The 16,829-nt window shown below is 47.2% G+C and overlaps 1 protein-coding gene across 1 annotated transcript in view; it reads left to right on the top strand.

The window, feature by feature from the left end:
• The first annotated feature begins 3,290 nt into the window (after nt 1–3,290).
• LOC134965643 (nicotinamide N-methyltransferase-like) overlaps nt 3,291–16,829 on the top strand; it is a 90,680-nt gene continuing 77,141 nt past the window's right edge. Inside the window, exons 1-2 of the mRNA XM_063941979.1 lie at nt 3,291–3,441; nt 6,473–6,680. Of these exons, the coding sequence (XP_063798049.1) occupies nt 3,291–3,441; nt 6,473–6,680 (359 nt within the window). The remainder of the gene's footprint in view (nt 3,442–6,472; nt 6,681–16,829) is intronic.

The following is a 16,829-nucleotide window of genomic DNA, read 5'->3' as shown; positions in this document are numbered from 1 at the left end:
AGGTCTGAGTGGATACCTATGTTTGACTGGTAGTTACTGTAGGTTGATTTTGGATATTGGGTTAGATTGAGTTTCTTGAGGGTTGCTGTTGGAAGTGCAGCCGTTATTTTTTCTGGCCACTATACTCTTATTCTTTAGCTTTATTTGTTTTATTCTTCTCTTAATTACATGTCTTCTATTTATTAGAATAATTAATAAATAGCTAACAATGTTCTGTCAAATATAAGTCTCTGTGATAGTTTCATAATATAAGTCGTATTAATTGTCTTAATGGTATGCAGTGTGGTTCGGCCCTCAGCTGTTAGGAGGTTTATTAGTATTCTACATTCATGGTACAAACGAAAAAAAATTCAAACAAATTACTATGGCTCTAAATTAAAAAAAAAAACACTATGACCGGCCCAATATCAGTATACAGTATGTGTTTGCACTTTAAATATTTTAATGAAATTAGAGATGAGCGGGTTCGGTTTCTCTGAATCCGAACCCGCACGAACTTCATGTTTTTTTTCACGGGTCCGAGCGACTCGGATCTTCCCGCCTTGCTCGGTTAACCCGAGCGCGCCCGAACGTCATCATGACGCTGTCGGATTCTCGCGAGGCTCGGATTCTATCGCGAGACTCGGATTCTATATAAGGAGCCGCGCGTCGCCGCCATTTTCACACGTGCATTGAGATTGATAGGGAGAGGACGTGGCTGGCGTCCTCTCCGTTTAGAATTAGAATAGATTAGAGAGACACTTGATTTACTAATTTTGGGGAGCATTAGGAGTACTCAGTAGTGTACAGTGCAGAGTTTTGCTGATAGTGACCAGTGACCACCACTTTTATTTATAATCCGTTCTCTGCCTGAAAAAAGCGATACACAGCACACAGTGACTCAGTCACATACCATATCTGTGTGCACTGCTCAGGCTCAGGCCAGTGTGCTGCATCATCTATATATATTATATATCTGTCTGACTGCTCAGCTCACACAGCTTATAATTGTGGGGGAGACTGGGGAGCACTACTGCAGTGCCAGTTATAGGTTATAGCAGGAGCCAGGAGTACATAATATTATATTAAAATTAAACAGTGCACACTTTTGCTGCAGGAGTGCCACTGCCAGTGTGACTAGTGACCAGTGACCTGACCACCAGTATATAATATTAGTAGTATACTACCTCTTTATCAACCAGTCTATATTAGCAGCAGACACAGTACAGTGCGGTAGTTCACGGCTGTGGCTACCTCTGTGTCGGCACTCGGCAGCCCGTCCATAATTGTATATACCAGTGACCTAACCGTGGTTTTTTTTTCTTTCTTTATACATACATACTAGTTACGAGTATACTATCTCTTTATCAACCAGTCTATATATTATTAGCAGCAGACACAGTACAGTGCGGTAGTTCACGGCTGTGGCTACCTCTGTGTCGGCACTCGGCAGCCCGTCCATAATTGTATATACCACCTAACCGTGGTTTTTTTTTCTTTCTTTATACACACATACTAGTTACGAGTATACTATCTCTTTATCAACCAGTCTATATATTAGCAGCAGACACAGTACAGTGCGGTAGTTCACGGCTGTGGCTACCTCTGTGTCGGCACTCGGCAGCCCGTCCATAATTGTATATACCAGTGACCTAACCGTGGTTTTTTTTTCTTTCTTTATACATACATACTAGTTACGAGTATACTATCTCTTTATCAACCAGTCTATATATTATTAGCAGCAGACACAGTACAGTGCGGTAGTTCACGGCTGTGGCTACCTCTGTGTCGGCACTCGGCAGCCCGTCCATAATTGTATATACCACCTAACCGTGGTTTTTTTTTCTTTCTTTATACATACATACTAGTTACGAGTATACTATCTCTTTATCAACCAGTCTATATATTAGCAGCAGACACAGTACAGTGCGGTAGTTCACGGCTGTGGCTACCTCTGTGTCGGCACTCGGCAGCCCGTCCATAATTGTATATACCAGTGACCTAACCGTGGTTTTTTTTTCTTTCTTTATACATACATACTAGTTACGAGTATACTATCTCTTTATCAACCAGTCTATATATTATTAGCAGCAGACACAGTACAGTGCGGTAGTTCACGGCTACCTCATTGCGCCTCTTTTTTTCTTTGCGTCATGTGCTGTTTGGGGAGGGTTTTTTGGAAGGGACATCCTGCGTGACACTGCAGTGCCACTCCTAGATGGGCCCGGTGTTTGTGTCGGCCACTAGGGTCGCTAATCTTACTCACACAGTCAGCTACCTCATTGCGCCTCTTTTTTTCTTTGCGTCATGTGCTGTTTGGGGAGGGTTTTTTGGAAGGGCCATCCTGCGTGACACTGCAGTGCCACTCCTAGATGGGCCCGGTGTTTGTGTCGGCCACTAGGGTCGCTAATCTTACTCACACAGCTACCTCATTGCGCCTCTTTTTTTCTTTGCGTCATGTGCTGTTTGGGGAGGGTTTTTTGGAAGGGACATCCTGCGTGACACTGCAGTGCCACTCCTAGATGGGCCCGGTGTTTGTGTCGGCCACTAGGGTCGCTAATCTTACTCACACAGCTACCTCATTGCGCCTCTTTTTTTCTTTGCGTCATGTGCTGTTTGGGGAGGGTTTTTTGGAAGGGACATCCTGCGTGACACTGCAGTGCCACTCCTAGATGGGCCCGGTGTTTGTGTCGGCCACTAGGGTCGCTTATCTTACTCACACAGCGACCTCGGTGCAAATTTTAGGACTAAAAATAATATTGTGAGGTGTGAGGTATTCAGAATAGACTGAAAATGAGTGTAAATTATGGTTTTTGAGGTTAATAATACTTTGGGATCAAAATGACCCCCAAATTCTATGATTTAAGCTGTTTTTTAGTGTTTTTGGAAAAAAACACCCGAATCCAAAACACACCCGAATCCGACAAAAAAAATTCGGTGAGGTTTTGCCAAAACGCGTTCGAACCCAAAACACGGCCGCGGAACCGAACCCAAAACCAAAACACAAAACCCGAAAAATTTCAGGCGCTCATCTCTAAATGAAATGTTATAAATATTTTACAATATTTAAAAATAAATTGAAAAAATTATTTGTATGATGATTTATTTTGCTTTATGAGATGATCACACTGTCACCTGCATTCCCATGACAGCTCCAGAGGCTAATAAACCATCATGTGATAACACTGATATCCTGGTTACTGATAAATATACATAACTGGATCCTAGTGCATATAAACAAAATTCCTGAGCCAGTCATACATAAGAAGGAAACCGTGAGAGTCAGACGGCCTGTGACACAGTAATACAAGATGGATTCCAGCGTCCATAAATTCTATCCTATACACGGCTTTGATTCTAGAGAATATCTGGAAACATATTTAACTAGCAAACCAGACATGATCTTTGGAGACGATTCAATTAAATTTCCAATGGAATGGTTACACCGTGCATTCAGTGAGGGTATGTATATTGGCCCTCATTCCGAGTTGTTCGCTCGGTATTTTTCATCGCATCGCAGTGAAAATCCGCTTAGTACGCATGCGCAATGTTCGCACTGCGACTGCGCCAAGTAACTTTACTATGAAGAAAGTATTTTTACTCACGGCTTTTTCTTCGCTCCGGCGATCGTAATGTGATTGACAGGAAATGGGTGTTACTGGGCGGATACACGGCGTTTCAGGGGCGTGTGGCTGAAAACGCTACAGTTTCCGGAAAAAACGCAGGAGTGGCCGGGGAAACGGTGGGAGTGCCTGGGCGAACGCTGGGTGTGTTTGTGACGTCAACCAGGAACGACAAGCACTGAAATGATCGCACAGGCAGAGTAAGTCTGGAGCTACTCTGAAACTGCTAACTCGTTTGTAATCGCAATATTGCGCGTACGTCGGTCGCAATTTTAAGAAGCTAAGATTCACTCCCAGTAGGCGGCGGCTTAGCGTGTGTAACTCTGCTACATTCGCCTTGCGAGCGAACAACTCGGAATGAGGGCCTTTATACTGACAGTGTGTATACTATACTGACCAACTTACCCTAGTGTGAATGATTGCATGTACATGATTGTGTGTTTGGGGAATTTAGACTGTATTCTCTAATGGAGCAGGGACTGATGTGTAGGACAAATATATTCTTTGTACAGCGCTGTATAAAATGCTCAGACTATATAAATAAATTGTAATAATGATACTTTATGATGGATCTAAGATTATATATTTCTATGCAGTTGTTAAAGTGAAGAATTACTTTTAATTTGCTAAATGCAATGCCTATGACTCTTTGTTTGATGACGGAACATGACTGTGTACAGTACATACTGATTGTCATTGAGTGTTAGGAATATGCATTACATCATTATATCTGTCACTGACATGTCTATGTAACATACAGTACTGTACAGTAAAGTAGTTCTTGCGCTATAGTGTATTTCAATGGAGACCTCTCACATGTGCAATGGTGATTCTTGCACTATAGTATTTTATTTGACACCTCATGCATGCGCAACAGTGATTTTTAAAAGCCAAATCTGGTGGATGATCACTAGTATTACACTCACCAGTAATGCCATACGCCAAATGCCAGAGACGGATAGATGAGCGAGGCTCCATCTGTATGTATTACATCATTATATCTGCCCACTTACATACTGTAGTTACAGTGTATTGAGTGAGGATGGAAGAACCCTGTGTAATATCACTGTCAGATAACAAGGACTAGAAGGGATAATTGAGCACTTGAAATGGCCTCAGACAAGACCAACTAAAAAGTAGGTGGGGTTGACCAGAGCCAAAACTAGGACTTTTGTCACCCATGACAAGGCAGCAATTTGGCACACCCCCTTCTGACATAAAATGAATATCATTACTCCTCCCTACCACACTTTATACAGGACAGAGTGCACTGCAAACAGAGGGGTCTTACAGTAGGGTGGGAGGATCCCTGACAGCGATGATAACCCCAGGTCTTACTCCAGGGTCACAGGATCCCCGGCTGCACAGCACCAGCCCCCAAGACATGATGCAGGATCTCCTCACCTATGTGTAGCCACCAGCCCATGTGCAAGCTACTGTAACTCACCAGCTGGTTCCCTTGTCATATGTAATTTCTGGTTACACCATCTGGCTCCTCCCTCAGAGCTCAAAGTCAAGGCAGTGGCAGAAACAGGGCCACCATGATGCTACCAGAGCAGGATGTGGGACTGTAACATCACTAGGGAGTATGGAGCAGAAGATAGTTTAAGTAAGAGAAGGAAAATAACATGAGGGTAGAGGGCCCTGCTCATGAGAGCTTACATTCTAAATGGGAGGGGCAGATAGATAAGGGTGACACAGATGGGGTAAACAGTGAGTGTGGGAAAGAAGGACTAGGAGGAGAGTTTGCTGGGTTTGGTAAAGAAGTAACAGGTGGAGGGTGTACAGTTTTACCCGCCTTAAGCTGCTTTGTCCCCATAACAGAATGAAAAACAATGCTCAAAAAGTTTCCTACCTAGAGTAGAGCTGAGATGGGAAGGGCTGGCAAAACATATGTGGGGCCCGGAAGATACAGGGGGTGTGGCCAAATCCTGGAGGTTTGGCCATGCACCTCTAAAAAAATGAATCAGGAACACTTTGAATATAGTATGGACCGGAGCATTCATCCTTCTCAACAGCTGTCCCAGGTAATGAGTTTTTAAATCTGTTTTTGAAGTGCTACAATGCAGCAGCAACCCTTTATTTCCATGCCAAGTTCTGTTGTGCTTCACATACAGACTCATTTGCACACAGATATACAAGTGTTACATATCATATTAATCAGCACAGTCTCCTGGTACAGGCTAGGTGCATTGCATTGTAATAGATGCTAGCAGAGGGAACTGGCAACTCACACACACCAGGCATCAGTGATATATAAGTGTGTATGTTTCCTAAGAGTTTACATTATGGCACATTGGCCCTCATTCTGAGTTGTTTGCTCGGTAGCTACTTTTAGCAGCTTTGCACATACTAGGCCGCCACCCTCTGGGAGTGTATCTTAGCTTAGCAGAATAGCGAACAAAATAAATAATTATTTGCAGTTTCTGAGTAGCTCCAGACCTACTCACAGATTGCGATCACCTAGGTCCGTTTAGTTCCTGGTTTAACGTCACAAACACGCCCTGCGTTCGGCCAGCCACTCCCCCGTTTCCCCAGACACTCCCGCGTTTTTCCCTGACACGCCTGCGTTGTTTAGCACACTCCCGGAAAACGCTCAGTTACCACCCAGAAACGCCCCTTTTCTGTCAATCATTCACCGATCAGCAGTGCGACTGAAAAGCGCAGCAGAATCCACAGCAAAACTTCATACCAATAAAATAAATCTGAACTTGAAATAAATTTAGCAAAGAAAAAAAAACAAGAGTAAATCCGAAACCACACACCTCTACCAGTAACAGGACATTACAGAATGATGCATATTAGAGTACAGTAGATACTACATATTACAGTATATTACACTCTGTAATCACTGGGGTCTTTCCCTGCAGGTCACATTAAGGGAGACCTTTTAATTGACGTCAGTGCTGGATCCTTCATTCATCATCTGTATACAGCCAGTGGATATTTTAAACAGATCCTTGTGTTGAAGTGCTCTGAGCAATGTATTATGGAGCTGAACAAATGGATTAACACACGTACCGGAGCATTTGATTGGTCTCACGTAATGGAATATATTAAATGTACAGAAGAAAACAGGTAAGAAAACATATTTTCCAAAACATCTATCAAGTGTAAACCCAGTGTCAGTACCAGTGGCGTAAGTTTGTCCCAGTTGCCCGGAGGCAAGAAAAATATTGGTGCCCAATAAATATATATATATATATATATATATATATATACTAAGTGCTTCACACCGTCGGAAGGGGCTACGCCCCCTTAACCCCTGCACGCCTTTCTGGGGTTCAATATATGGAGTATTACCTGCATTCCTAGTTTTGTTAGTGTTTGAATATTGCACAATGATAGGGCGTCCGATGGTGAAGGGGGCATAGTCCCTTGCAACAGGAAGGGGTTTGGGGAGTGGGGACCGTGGATGGGGGAGGGGGTATGAAGGCACTGTGGGTGGGGTAGGAGCAGGGGTGTCGCAGGTGGGGGATGGCAGCTGCAGGGCTGTTGCAGATGGAGGAGGGGTTCCGAAGGCGCTGCAGATGGGAAGGGGTGGGTGCGGGTGTGCAGTGGATGGGGGAGGTGTCCATGGGGCGCGGTGGGTGGGGGAGGGGTGGGTGTGGGGGTAACGTGGGTGGGGGAGTGGCGGGTGCGGTGCTGTTGCGAATGGTGTAGCGATGCGGATTGGGAAGGGCCTGCTGCGTGGGTGGGGTAGGGGATCCAAAGGTGCAGCGGGCGGGGGAGAGCCAGATGCGGGGTGTGGCGGATGGGGGAGGGGCTGCTGCAGATGGGGGAGGGGTTTGGAAGACACTGCGGGTGGGGTAGGGGGTCCGAAGGTGCAGTGGGTGGGGGTGCCACGGGTGGTGGAGGGGCAGGTGCGGGGGTTTGCGGGGGATGGGGAGGGGTCCAGGGGCGCTGCAGGTGGTGGAGGGGCAGATGTCAGTGCACATAGTCTCTGTGGTAGTTAGTGAGGGTTGGTGATGGTGTGAGAGGGGTGAAGGCCAGTACACAGACAGGCAGTTAGAGAGCAGGATGAGGGTGACAGGGCATAGTGACGGGGAGTACTTAGCAGATATAGGGGTGGGCTTCAGGTGTGATGTCACAGTGTGTGTACCTTTGCTCTCATGTGTGAGGTATGTGAGGTATATGTGAGGTATATGTGAGGTATGTGTGAGGTATGTGTGAGGTAAGGATGTGCGGGTCGTGGTGGCCACTAACCTCCAGGCTGCGGATGGAGGAGGGGTTCCGAAGGCACTGCAGATGGGGAAGGGGTGGGTGCGGGTGTGCAGTGGATGGGGGAGGTGTCCAGGGGGCACGGTTGGTAGGGGAGGGGTGGATGCGGGAGTAACATGGGTGGGGGAGTGGCGGGTGCGGTGCTGTTGCGAATGGTGTAGGCGATGCGGATTGGGAAGGGCCTGCTGCGTGGGTGGGGTAGGGGATCCAAAGGTGCAGCGGGCGGGGGAGAGCCAGATGCGGGGTGTGGCGGATGGGGGAGGGGCTGCTGCAGATGGGGGAGGGGTTTGGAAGACACTGCGGGTGGGGTAGGGGGTCCGAAGGCGCAGTGGGTGGGGGTGCCACGGGTGGTGGAGGGGCAGGTGCGGGGGTTTGCGGGGGATGGGGAGGGGTCCAGGGGCGCTGCAGGTGGTGGAGGGGCAGATATCAGTGCACATAGTCTCTGTGGTAGTTAGTGAGGGTTGGTGATGGTGTGAGAGGGGTGAAGGCCAGTACACAGACAGGCAGTTAGAGAGCAGGATGAGGGTGACAGGGCATAGTGACGGGGAGTACTTAGCAGATATAGGGGTGGGCTACAGGTTTGATGTCACAGTGTGTGTTCCTTTGCTCTCATGTGTGAGGTATATGTGAGGTATATGTGAGGTATATGTGAGGTATGTGTGAGGTATGTGTGAGGTATGTGTGAGGTAAGGATGTGCGGGTCGTGGTGGCCACTAACCTCCAGGCTGCTGCTGTGAGATGGTGACTGCAGAGGGAGGGAGCTCAGACCCAGCAGCAATGGGTCGTGGTCAGCATTCCTTCCTGGCCCCGTTCCGCCGCACACTGTCCGCCCCGTCTGACGGGCGTCATTCCTCCATCCTGCATGGCAGCGTCAGCTGCTGTGATCGCGGAGCATAGGTAAGCATCCGGAGACCTGTGGGCGGGCAGGCATGGTGTTTCCCTGGAGAGGTGCGGCGCGCGTCCTTAGGCTGCAGAAGGAGGGAGCTCCGGCCCAGCAGCAATGTTGATTAGTGCGTGTCCCGTCCTGGAGCTGTCCCGCTGCACATGCTCCGCACCGCTTGCCGCTGAGCATGGCAGCCCTTGTCTGTATGCTGCAGATGCTGATCTAGCGGTGCCTGAGCTAGCGCCCTCTCCCTGGGGTGTGGGTGTCAGGTGGCAGGTATGGTGTGTAGGTGGGAGAGGAGCAGCGGGCGGCGACTCGCTGCCTGCAAGTACCCTCCATATCAGCGCTGTTCCCCTCCCTGCAGATAGTGTCAGTGGCCGTGGTGTACTTTTGCTACTGGTGGCCAGGGTGCTAGGGTGTTCGGCGTCCCCCTGCAAACTATGAATTTTGCGCCCTCCCATATTCCTTTGTTGTGCATCGGGAAAAGTGGTGTGGTCTCACAACTAAGGGGCATGGCCACACAATAGTACCCCCATTTAAAATGACGCCACAATGTAGCACAATCTTATTCATCTTATACGTAATGCCCCACCTGTAGTAGTAGCGTCCTTATACGTAATGCCCCACCCGTAGTAGTAGCGTCCATATACGTAATGCCCCCCCAATAGTAGTAGTGTCCTTATACATAATGCCTCCCCAGTAGTAGTAGCAGTTATATGTAATGCTCCCCAACAGTAATAGTAGCGTCCTTATACATAATGCCCCCCCAGTAGTAGTAGCATCCTTATACATAATGCCCCCCCAGTTGTAGTAGCATCCTTATACATAATGCCCCCCCAGTAGTAGTAGCGTCCTTATACATAATACTCCCCCAATAGTAGTAGTGTCCTTATACATAATGCCCTCCCAGTAGTAGTAGCAGATATATGTAATGCCCCACAACAGTAATAGTAGCATCCTTATACGTAATGCCCCACCCGTAGTAGTAGCGTCCTTATACGTAATGCCCCCCAGTAGTAGTAGCAGTTATATGTAATGCCCCCCAACAGTTATAGTAGCGTCCTTATACGTAATGCCACCCCTGTAGTAGTAGCATCCTTATACATAATGTGCCCCCAGTAGTAGTACCGTCCTTATACATAATGCCCCCCCAGTAGTAGTAGCATCCTTACATGTAATGCCCTCCCAGTAGTAGTAGCACCGTCCTTATACATAATGCCCCCCCCCCGGTAGTAGCGTCCTTATATGTAATGCCCCCCAGTATTAGTAGCCTCCTTATACGTAATGTCCCCCTATAGTAGTAGCGTCCTTATACGTAATGCCCCCCCATAGTAGTAGCGTCCTTATATGTAATGCCCCCCCTATAGTAGTAGCGTCCTTATACGTAATGCCCCCCCATAGTAGTAGCGTCCTTATACGTAATGCCCTCCCTATAGTAGTAGCGTCCTTATACGTAATGCCCCCCCATAGTAGTAGCGTCCTTATACGTAATGCCCCCCTATAGTAGTAGCGTCCTTATACGTAATGCCCCCCCATAGTAGTAGCGTCCTTATACGTAATGCCCCCCAATAGTAGTAGCGTCTTTATACGTAATGCCCCCCTATAGTAGTAGCGTCCTTATACGTAATGCCCCCCTATAGTAGAAGCGTCTTTAGATGTAATGCCCCCCTATAGTAGTAGCGTCCTTATACGTAATGCCCCCCCTATATTAATGCCCCCCCTATATTAGTAGCGTCCTTGCATGTAATGGCCCCCCCAGCAGTGGCCTCCATAAAGTGCGCACACACAGACATACTCCACACACACACAATTCACACATATATACAAACACACACACCCGACCATATACACACACACACACACACACACACACACACACACACACTATATACACACACACACACACACACACACACACACATTTCTCTCTCACCCTCCACTTGGCTGGCCGTCACTGCAATGCTGATTCCACCACTGACCAGCTGTCTGGTACCGTGTAGCTCCGCCCCTCTATTCCGTGAAGCCCCACCCCTCATGATGCCGTAGCTCCGCCCCTTTTCAGGACCCGCACAGCCCACAGCCCGCTGTTACAGGTGATTGGGGGGGGGGGGGAGGACAGGCACAGCAGCCAGCAGCCTCACCACCTATACTGTAAGGTAGGGTCTTGCACCTGACTGCTGCTCGCGCTGGGTATGGGGTAGCTCCCTGCGGCAGATGCAGTTGACTCTGCCCAGCTCTGTGACTCCGCCCAGCGTTATGAGCACAGAGTCACAGAATAAGGCAAATATATAGGAGATATATATATATATATATAAGCTAAGCTAAGCTTGTCTCACTGGTAGGTATTTCTGCTAGCTCCTTCCCCCAGCATTAGGGTCTACTAATGATAGCTGTTGCCGGCCAGCTCTGGAGTTTTTGACACAGGCAAAGAAAGCTGCTTGCTGAAAGACAACACTGGGACAGGTATTGTTAATGAATACACCGCAAAATAATTCTAATATATCTGCTGGCGTCTGACCCTGTCTGCTGGAGTCTCTGCATGTGCATATTGCAAACACCTGGCCCATCTAGGAGTGGCACTGCAGTGTCAGGCAGGATGGCCCTTCAAAAAAATACTCCCCAAACAGCACCTGATGCAAAGAAAAAAAGAGGCGCAATGAGGTAGCTGTGTGACTAAGCTAAGCGACCCAAGTGGCTGACACAAACACCTGGCCCATCTAGGAGTGGCACTGCAGTGTCAGGCAGGATGGCCCTTCAAAAAAATACTCCCCAAACAGCACATGATGCAAAGAAAAAAGAGGCACAATGAGGTAGCTGTGTGACTAATCTAAGCGACCCAAGTGGCCAACACAAACAACTGGCCCATCTAGGAGTGGCACTGCAGTGTCACGCAGGATGTCCCTTCAAAAAAATATTCCCCAAACAGCACATGACGCAAAGAAAAAAAGAGGCGCAATGAGGTAGTTGTGTGACAAAGATAAGTGACCCAAGTGGCCGACACAAACACCTGGCCCATCTAGGAGTGGCACTGCAGTGTCAGGCAGGATGGCCCTTCAAAAAAATACTCCCCAAACAGCACATGATGCAAAGAAAAAAAGAGGTGCAATGAGGTAGCTGTGTGAGTAAGCTAAGTGACCCAAGTGGCCGACACAAACACCTGGCCCATCTAGGAGTGGCACTGCAGTGTCAGGCAGGATGGCCCTTCAAAAAAATACTCCCCAAACAGCACATGATGCAAAGAAAAATGAAAGAAAAAAGAGGTGCAAGATGGAATTGTCCATGGGCCCTCCCACCCACCCTTATGTTGTATAAACAGGACATGCACACTTTAACAAACCCATCATTTCAGTGACAGGGTCTGCCACACGACTGTGACTGAAATGACTGGTTGGTTTGGGCCCCCACCAAAAAAGAAGCAATCAATCTCTCCTTGCACAAACTGGCTCTACAGAGGCAAGAAGTCCACCTCATCATCATCCTCTGATTCCTCACCCCTTTCACTGTGTACATCCCCCTCCTCACAGATTATTAATTCATCCCCACTGGAATCCACCATCTTAGGTCCCCGTGTACTTTCTGGAGGCAATTGCTGCTGGTGAATGTCTCCACGGAGGAATTGATTATAATTCATTTTAATGAACATCATCTTCTCCACATTTTGTGGAAGTAACATCGTAAGCTGATTGCTGACAAGGTGAGCGGCTGCACTAAACACTCTTTCGGAGTACACACTGGAGGGAGGGCAACTTAGGTAGAATAAAGCCAGTTTGTGCAAGGGCCTCCAAATTGTCTCTTTTTCCTGCCAGTATACGTATGGACTGTCTGACGTGCCTACTTGGATGCGGTCACTCATATAATCCTCCACCATTCTTTCAATGGTGACAGAATCATATGCAATGACAGTAGACGACATGTCAGTAATCATTGGCAGGTCCTTCAGTCCGGACCAGATGTCAGCACTCGCTCCAGACTGCCCTGCATCATTGCCAGCGGGTGGGCTTGGAATTCTTAGCCTTTTCCTCGCACCTCCAGTTGCGGGAGAATGTGAAGGAGGAGATGGTGACGGGTCACATTTCACTTGACTTGACAATATTCTCACCAGCAGGTCTTTGAACCTCTGCAGACATGGTTATTGAGGTTAATAATACTTTGGGATCAAAATGACCCCCAAATTCTATGATTTAAGCTGTTTTTGAGGGTTTTTGGAAAATTCACCCAAATCCAAAACACACCCGAATCCGACAAAAAAAATTCAGGGAGGTTTTGCCAAAACGCGTCCGATTCCAAAACACGGCCGCGGAACCGAACCCAAAACCAAAATACAAAACCCGAAAAATTTCCGGTGCACATCCCTAATTTCTAATTAGAAATGTGCACCGGAAATTTTTCGGGTTTTGTGTTTTGGTTTTAGATTCGGTTCCATGCCGTGTTTTGGATTCTGACGCGTTTTGGCCAAACCTCTCTGAAATTTTTTTGTCGGATTCGGGTGTGTTTTGGATTTGGGGTTTCTGCCGGAAAGAGAGATACAACATAGGTTTTAAATCTAGGATCGAGCACGTGGCCAAAATGTAGTGCTCTGATTTCAACAGATTGACCACCCGTGAATCCTGGTTAAGCGAATTAAGGGCTCCATCCACAAGTCCCACATGCCTAGCAGAATCGCTCTGTTTTAGCTCCTCCTTCAATGTCTCCAGCTTCTTCTGCAAAAGCCTGATGAAGGGAATGACCTGACTCAGGCTGGCAGTGTCTGAACTGACTTCACATGTGGCAAGTTCAAAGGCTTGCAGAACCTTGCACAACGTTGAAATCATTCTCCACTGCGCTTGAGTCAGGTGCATTCCACCTCCTTTGCCTATATCGTGGCCAGATGTATAGGCTTGAATGGCCTTTTGTTGCTCCTCCATCCTCTGAAGCATATAGAGGGTTGAATTCCACCTCGTTACCACTTCTTGCTTCAGATGATGGCAGGGCAGGTTCAGGAATGTTTGGTGGTGCTCCAGTCTTCTGTATGTGGTGCCTGAATGCCGAAAGTGGCCCGCAATTCTTCGGGCCACCGACAGCATCTCTTGCATGCCCTGTCGTTTTTTAAATAATTCTGCACCACCAAATTCAAGGTATGTGCAAAGCATGGAACGTACTGGAATTTGCCCAGATGTAATGCATGCACAATATTGCTGGCATTGTCTGATGTCACAAATCCCCAAGAGAGTCCAATTGGGGTAAGCCATTCTGCGATGATATTCCTCAGTTGCCGTGAGAGGTTTTCAGCTGTGTGCCTATTCTGGAAAGCGGTGATACAAAGCGTAGCCTGCCTAGGAACGAGTTGGCGTTTGCGAGATGCTGCTACTGGTGCCGCCGCTGCTGTTCTTGCAGCGGGAGGCAATACATCTACCCAGTGGGCTGTCACAGTCATATAGTCCTGAGTCTGCCCTGCTCCACTTGTCCACATGTCCGTGGTTAAGTGGACATTGGGTACAACTGCATTTTTTAGGACACTGGTGACTCTTTTTCTGACGTCTGTGTACATTTTCGGTATCGCCTGCCTAGAGAAATGGAACCTAGAGGGTATTTGGTATCTGGGACACAGTACCTCAATCAAGTCTATAGTTGGCTCTGAAATAACGATGGATACCGGAACCACGTTTCTCACCGCCCAGGCTGCCAAGGCCTCAGTTATCCGCTTTGCAGCAGGATGACTGCTGTGATATTTCATCTTCCTCGCAAAGAACTGTTGGACAGTCAATTGCTTACTGGAAGTAGTACAAGTGGTCTTCCGACTTCCCCTCTGGGATGACGATCGATTCCCAGCAGCAACAACAGCAGCACCAGCAGCAGCAGGCAGTGACATGGCCTGCAGGACTATTGGCATCCTTGGTAAGGAGGAAATTGACACTGAGGGAGTTGGTGGTGTGGTTTGCAGGAGCTTGGTTACAAAAGGAAGGGATTTAGTGGTCAGTGGACTGCTTCCGCTGTCACCCAAAGTTTTTGAACTTATCACTGACTTATGATGAATGCACTGCAGGTGACGTATAAGGGAGGACACAGGACACAGAGGTAGGTACAGCAGTGGCCTACCGTACTGCTATATATAGTATACTGGTGGACACTGTCAGCAAACTGCTAAACTAGTCTAAAATGCACCACAGGTATACAATGTAGATGGATAGTATACTTAATGGATGACGAGTGACGACACAGAGGTAGGTACAGCAGTGGCCTACCGTACTGCTATATATAGTATACTGGTGGACACTGTCAGCAAACTGCTAAACTAGTCTAAAATGCACCACAGGTATACAATGTAGATGGATAGTATACTTAATGGATGACGAGTGACGACACAGAGGTAGGTACAGCAGTGGCCTACCGTACTGCTATATATATAGTATACTGGTGGACACTGTCAGCAAAACTCTGCACTGTACTCCTGCTATAGCTGCTCCCCAGTCCCCACAAAGCAGTGTGAGCACTCAGCACAGATATATCATGCATCACACTGAGCACAGATATGGTATGAAGCGTTTTTTTCAGACAGAGAACGGATAAAAACTGGCGGTCACTTATCAGCAAAACTCTGCACTGTACTCCTAACAGCTGCTCCCCAATCCTCCCCACAATTAAGCAATAAAAAACAAACAAAAATCAACTGTCTTCTACAATAAACGGAGAGGATGCCAGCCACGTCCTCCCCTATCATTTCCAATGCATGAGTGAAAATGGCGGCGATGCACGGCTGCTTATATAGAATCCGAATCTCGCGAGAATCCGACAGCGGGATGATGACGTTCGGGCGCGCTCGGGTTAACCGAGCCATACGGGAGAATCCGAGTATGGCTCGGAACCGTGTAAAAAGGGTAAAGTTCGGGGGGGTTCGGTTTCTCGGAAACCGAACCCGCTCATCTCTAGTAAATACTGGCTGCTTTATTTTTACACTGCAAATTAGATTGCAAATTGAACACACCACGCCCAAATCTATCTCTCTCTGCACTTGTTATATCTGCCTCCCCTGCAGTGCACATGGTTTTGCCCAACTGCTAACAAAATTACTTCTGCGATCAACTTGGAATTACCCCCGTTGTCAGTGACTGCATGGCAGGGAGCTTTTAGCTATATCTGCTGGGTACTTTACTGACCCCTTATATGGGAGTTTATACATGTGCTTATTGCATGAATCTTTAAGCTCTCAATACTAACCATTGGAAAAAGCATTAACACCATAGGAAAAGCTTTGGTGTGGTACAAAGTGTGCTCATTTATTTTTTTGAGGCTAACTCCAGCTCTACTTTTTAATTGAAATCTCATTCGGTACTGCTGCTAATATATATTCCTATTACAGGTTGAGTATCCCATATCCAAATATTCCAAAATACTGAATATTCCGAAATACGGACTTTTTTGAGTGAGAGTGAGATAGTGAAACCTTTGTTTTTTGTAGCTCAATGTACTCAAACTTTGTTTAATACACAAAGGTATTAAAAATATTGGCCCTCATTCCGAGTTGATCGGTCGCAAGGCGAATTTAGCAGAGTTACACACGCTAAGCCGCCGCCTACTGGGAGTGAATCTTAGCTTCTTAAAATTGCGACCGATGTATTCGCAATATTGCGATTACTAACTACTTAGCAGTTTCAGAGTAGCTTCAGACTTACTCTGCCTGTGCGATCAGTTCAGTGCTTGTCGTTCCTGGTTGACGTCACAAACACACCCAGCGTTCGCCCAGGCACTCCCACCGTTTCTCCGGCCACTCCTGCGTTTTTTCCGGAAATGGTAGCGTTTTCAGCCACACGCCCCTGAAACGCCGTGTTTCCGCCCAGTAACACCCATTTCCTGTCAATCACATTACGATCGCCGGAGCGATGAAAAAGCCGTGAGTAAAATTACTTTCTACATAGCAAAGTTACTTGGCGCAGTCGCAGTGCGAACATTGCGCATGCGTACTAAGCGGATTTTCATTGCGATGCGATGAAAAATACCGAGCGAACAACTCGGAATGAGGGCCATTGTATTAGATTACCTTCAGGCTGTGTGTATAAGGTGTATATGAAACATAAATGAATTGTGTGAATGTACACACACTTTATTTAATGCACAAAGTTATTAAAAATATTGGCTAAAATAACCTT

This window comes from Pseudophryne corroboree, chromosome 10, assembly GCF_028390025.1.
Source record: "Pseudophryne corroboree isolate aPseCor3 chromosome 10, aPseCor3.hap2, whole genome shotgun sequence".
In the NCBI taxonomy this organism is placed as follows: domain Eukaryota; kingdom Metazoa; phylum Chordata; class Amphibia; order Anura; family Myobatrachidae; genus Pseudophryne; species Pseudophryne corroboree.
This window is presented reverse-complemented; position numbering and strand designations above follow the sequence as displayed.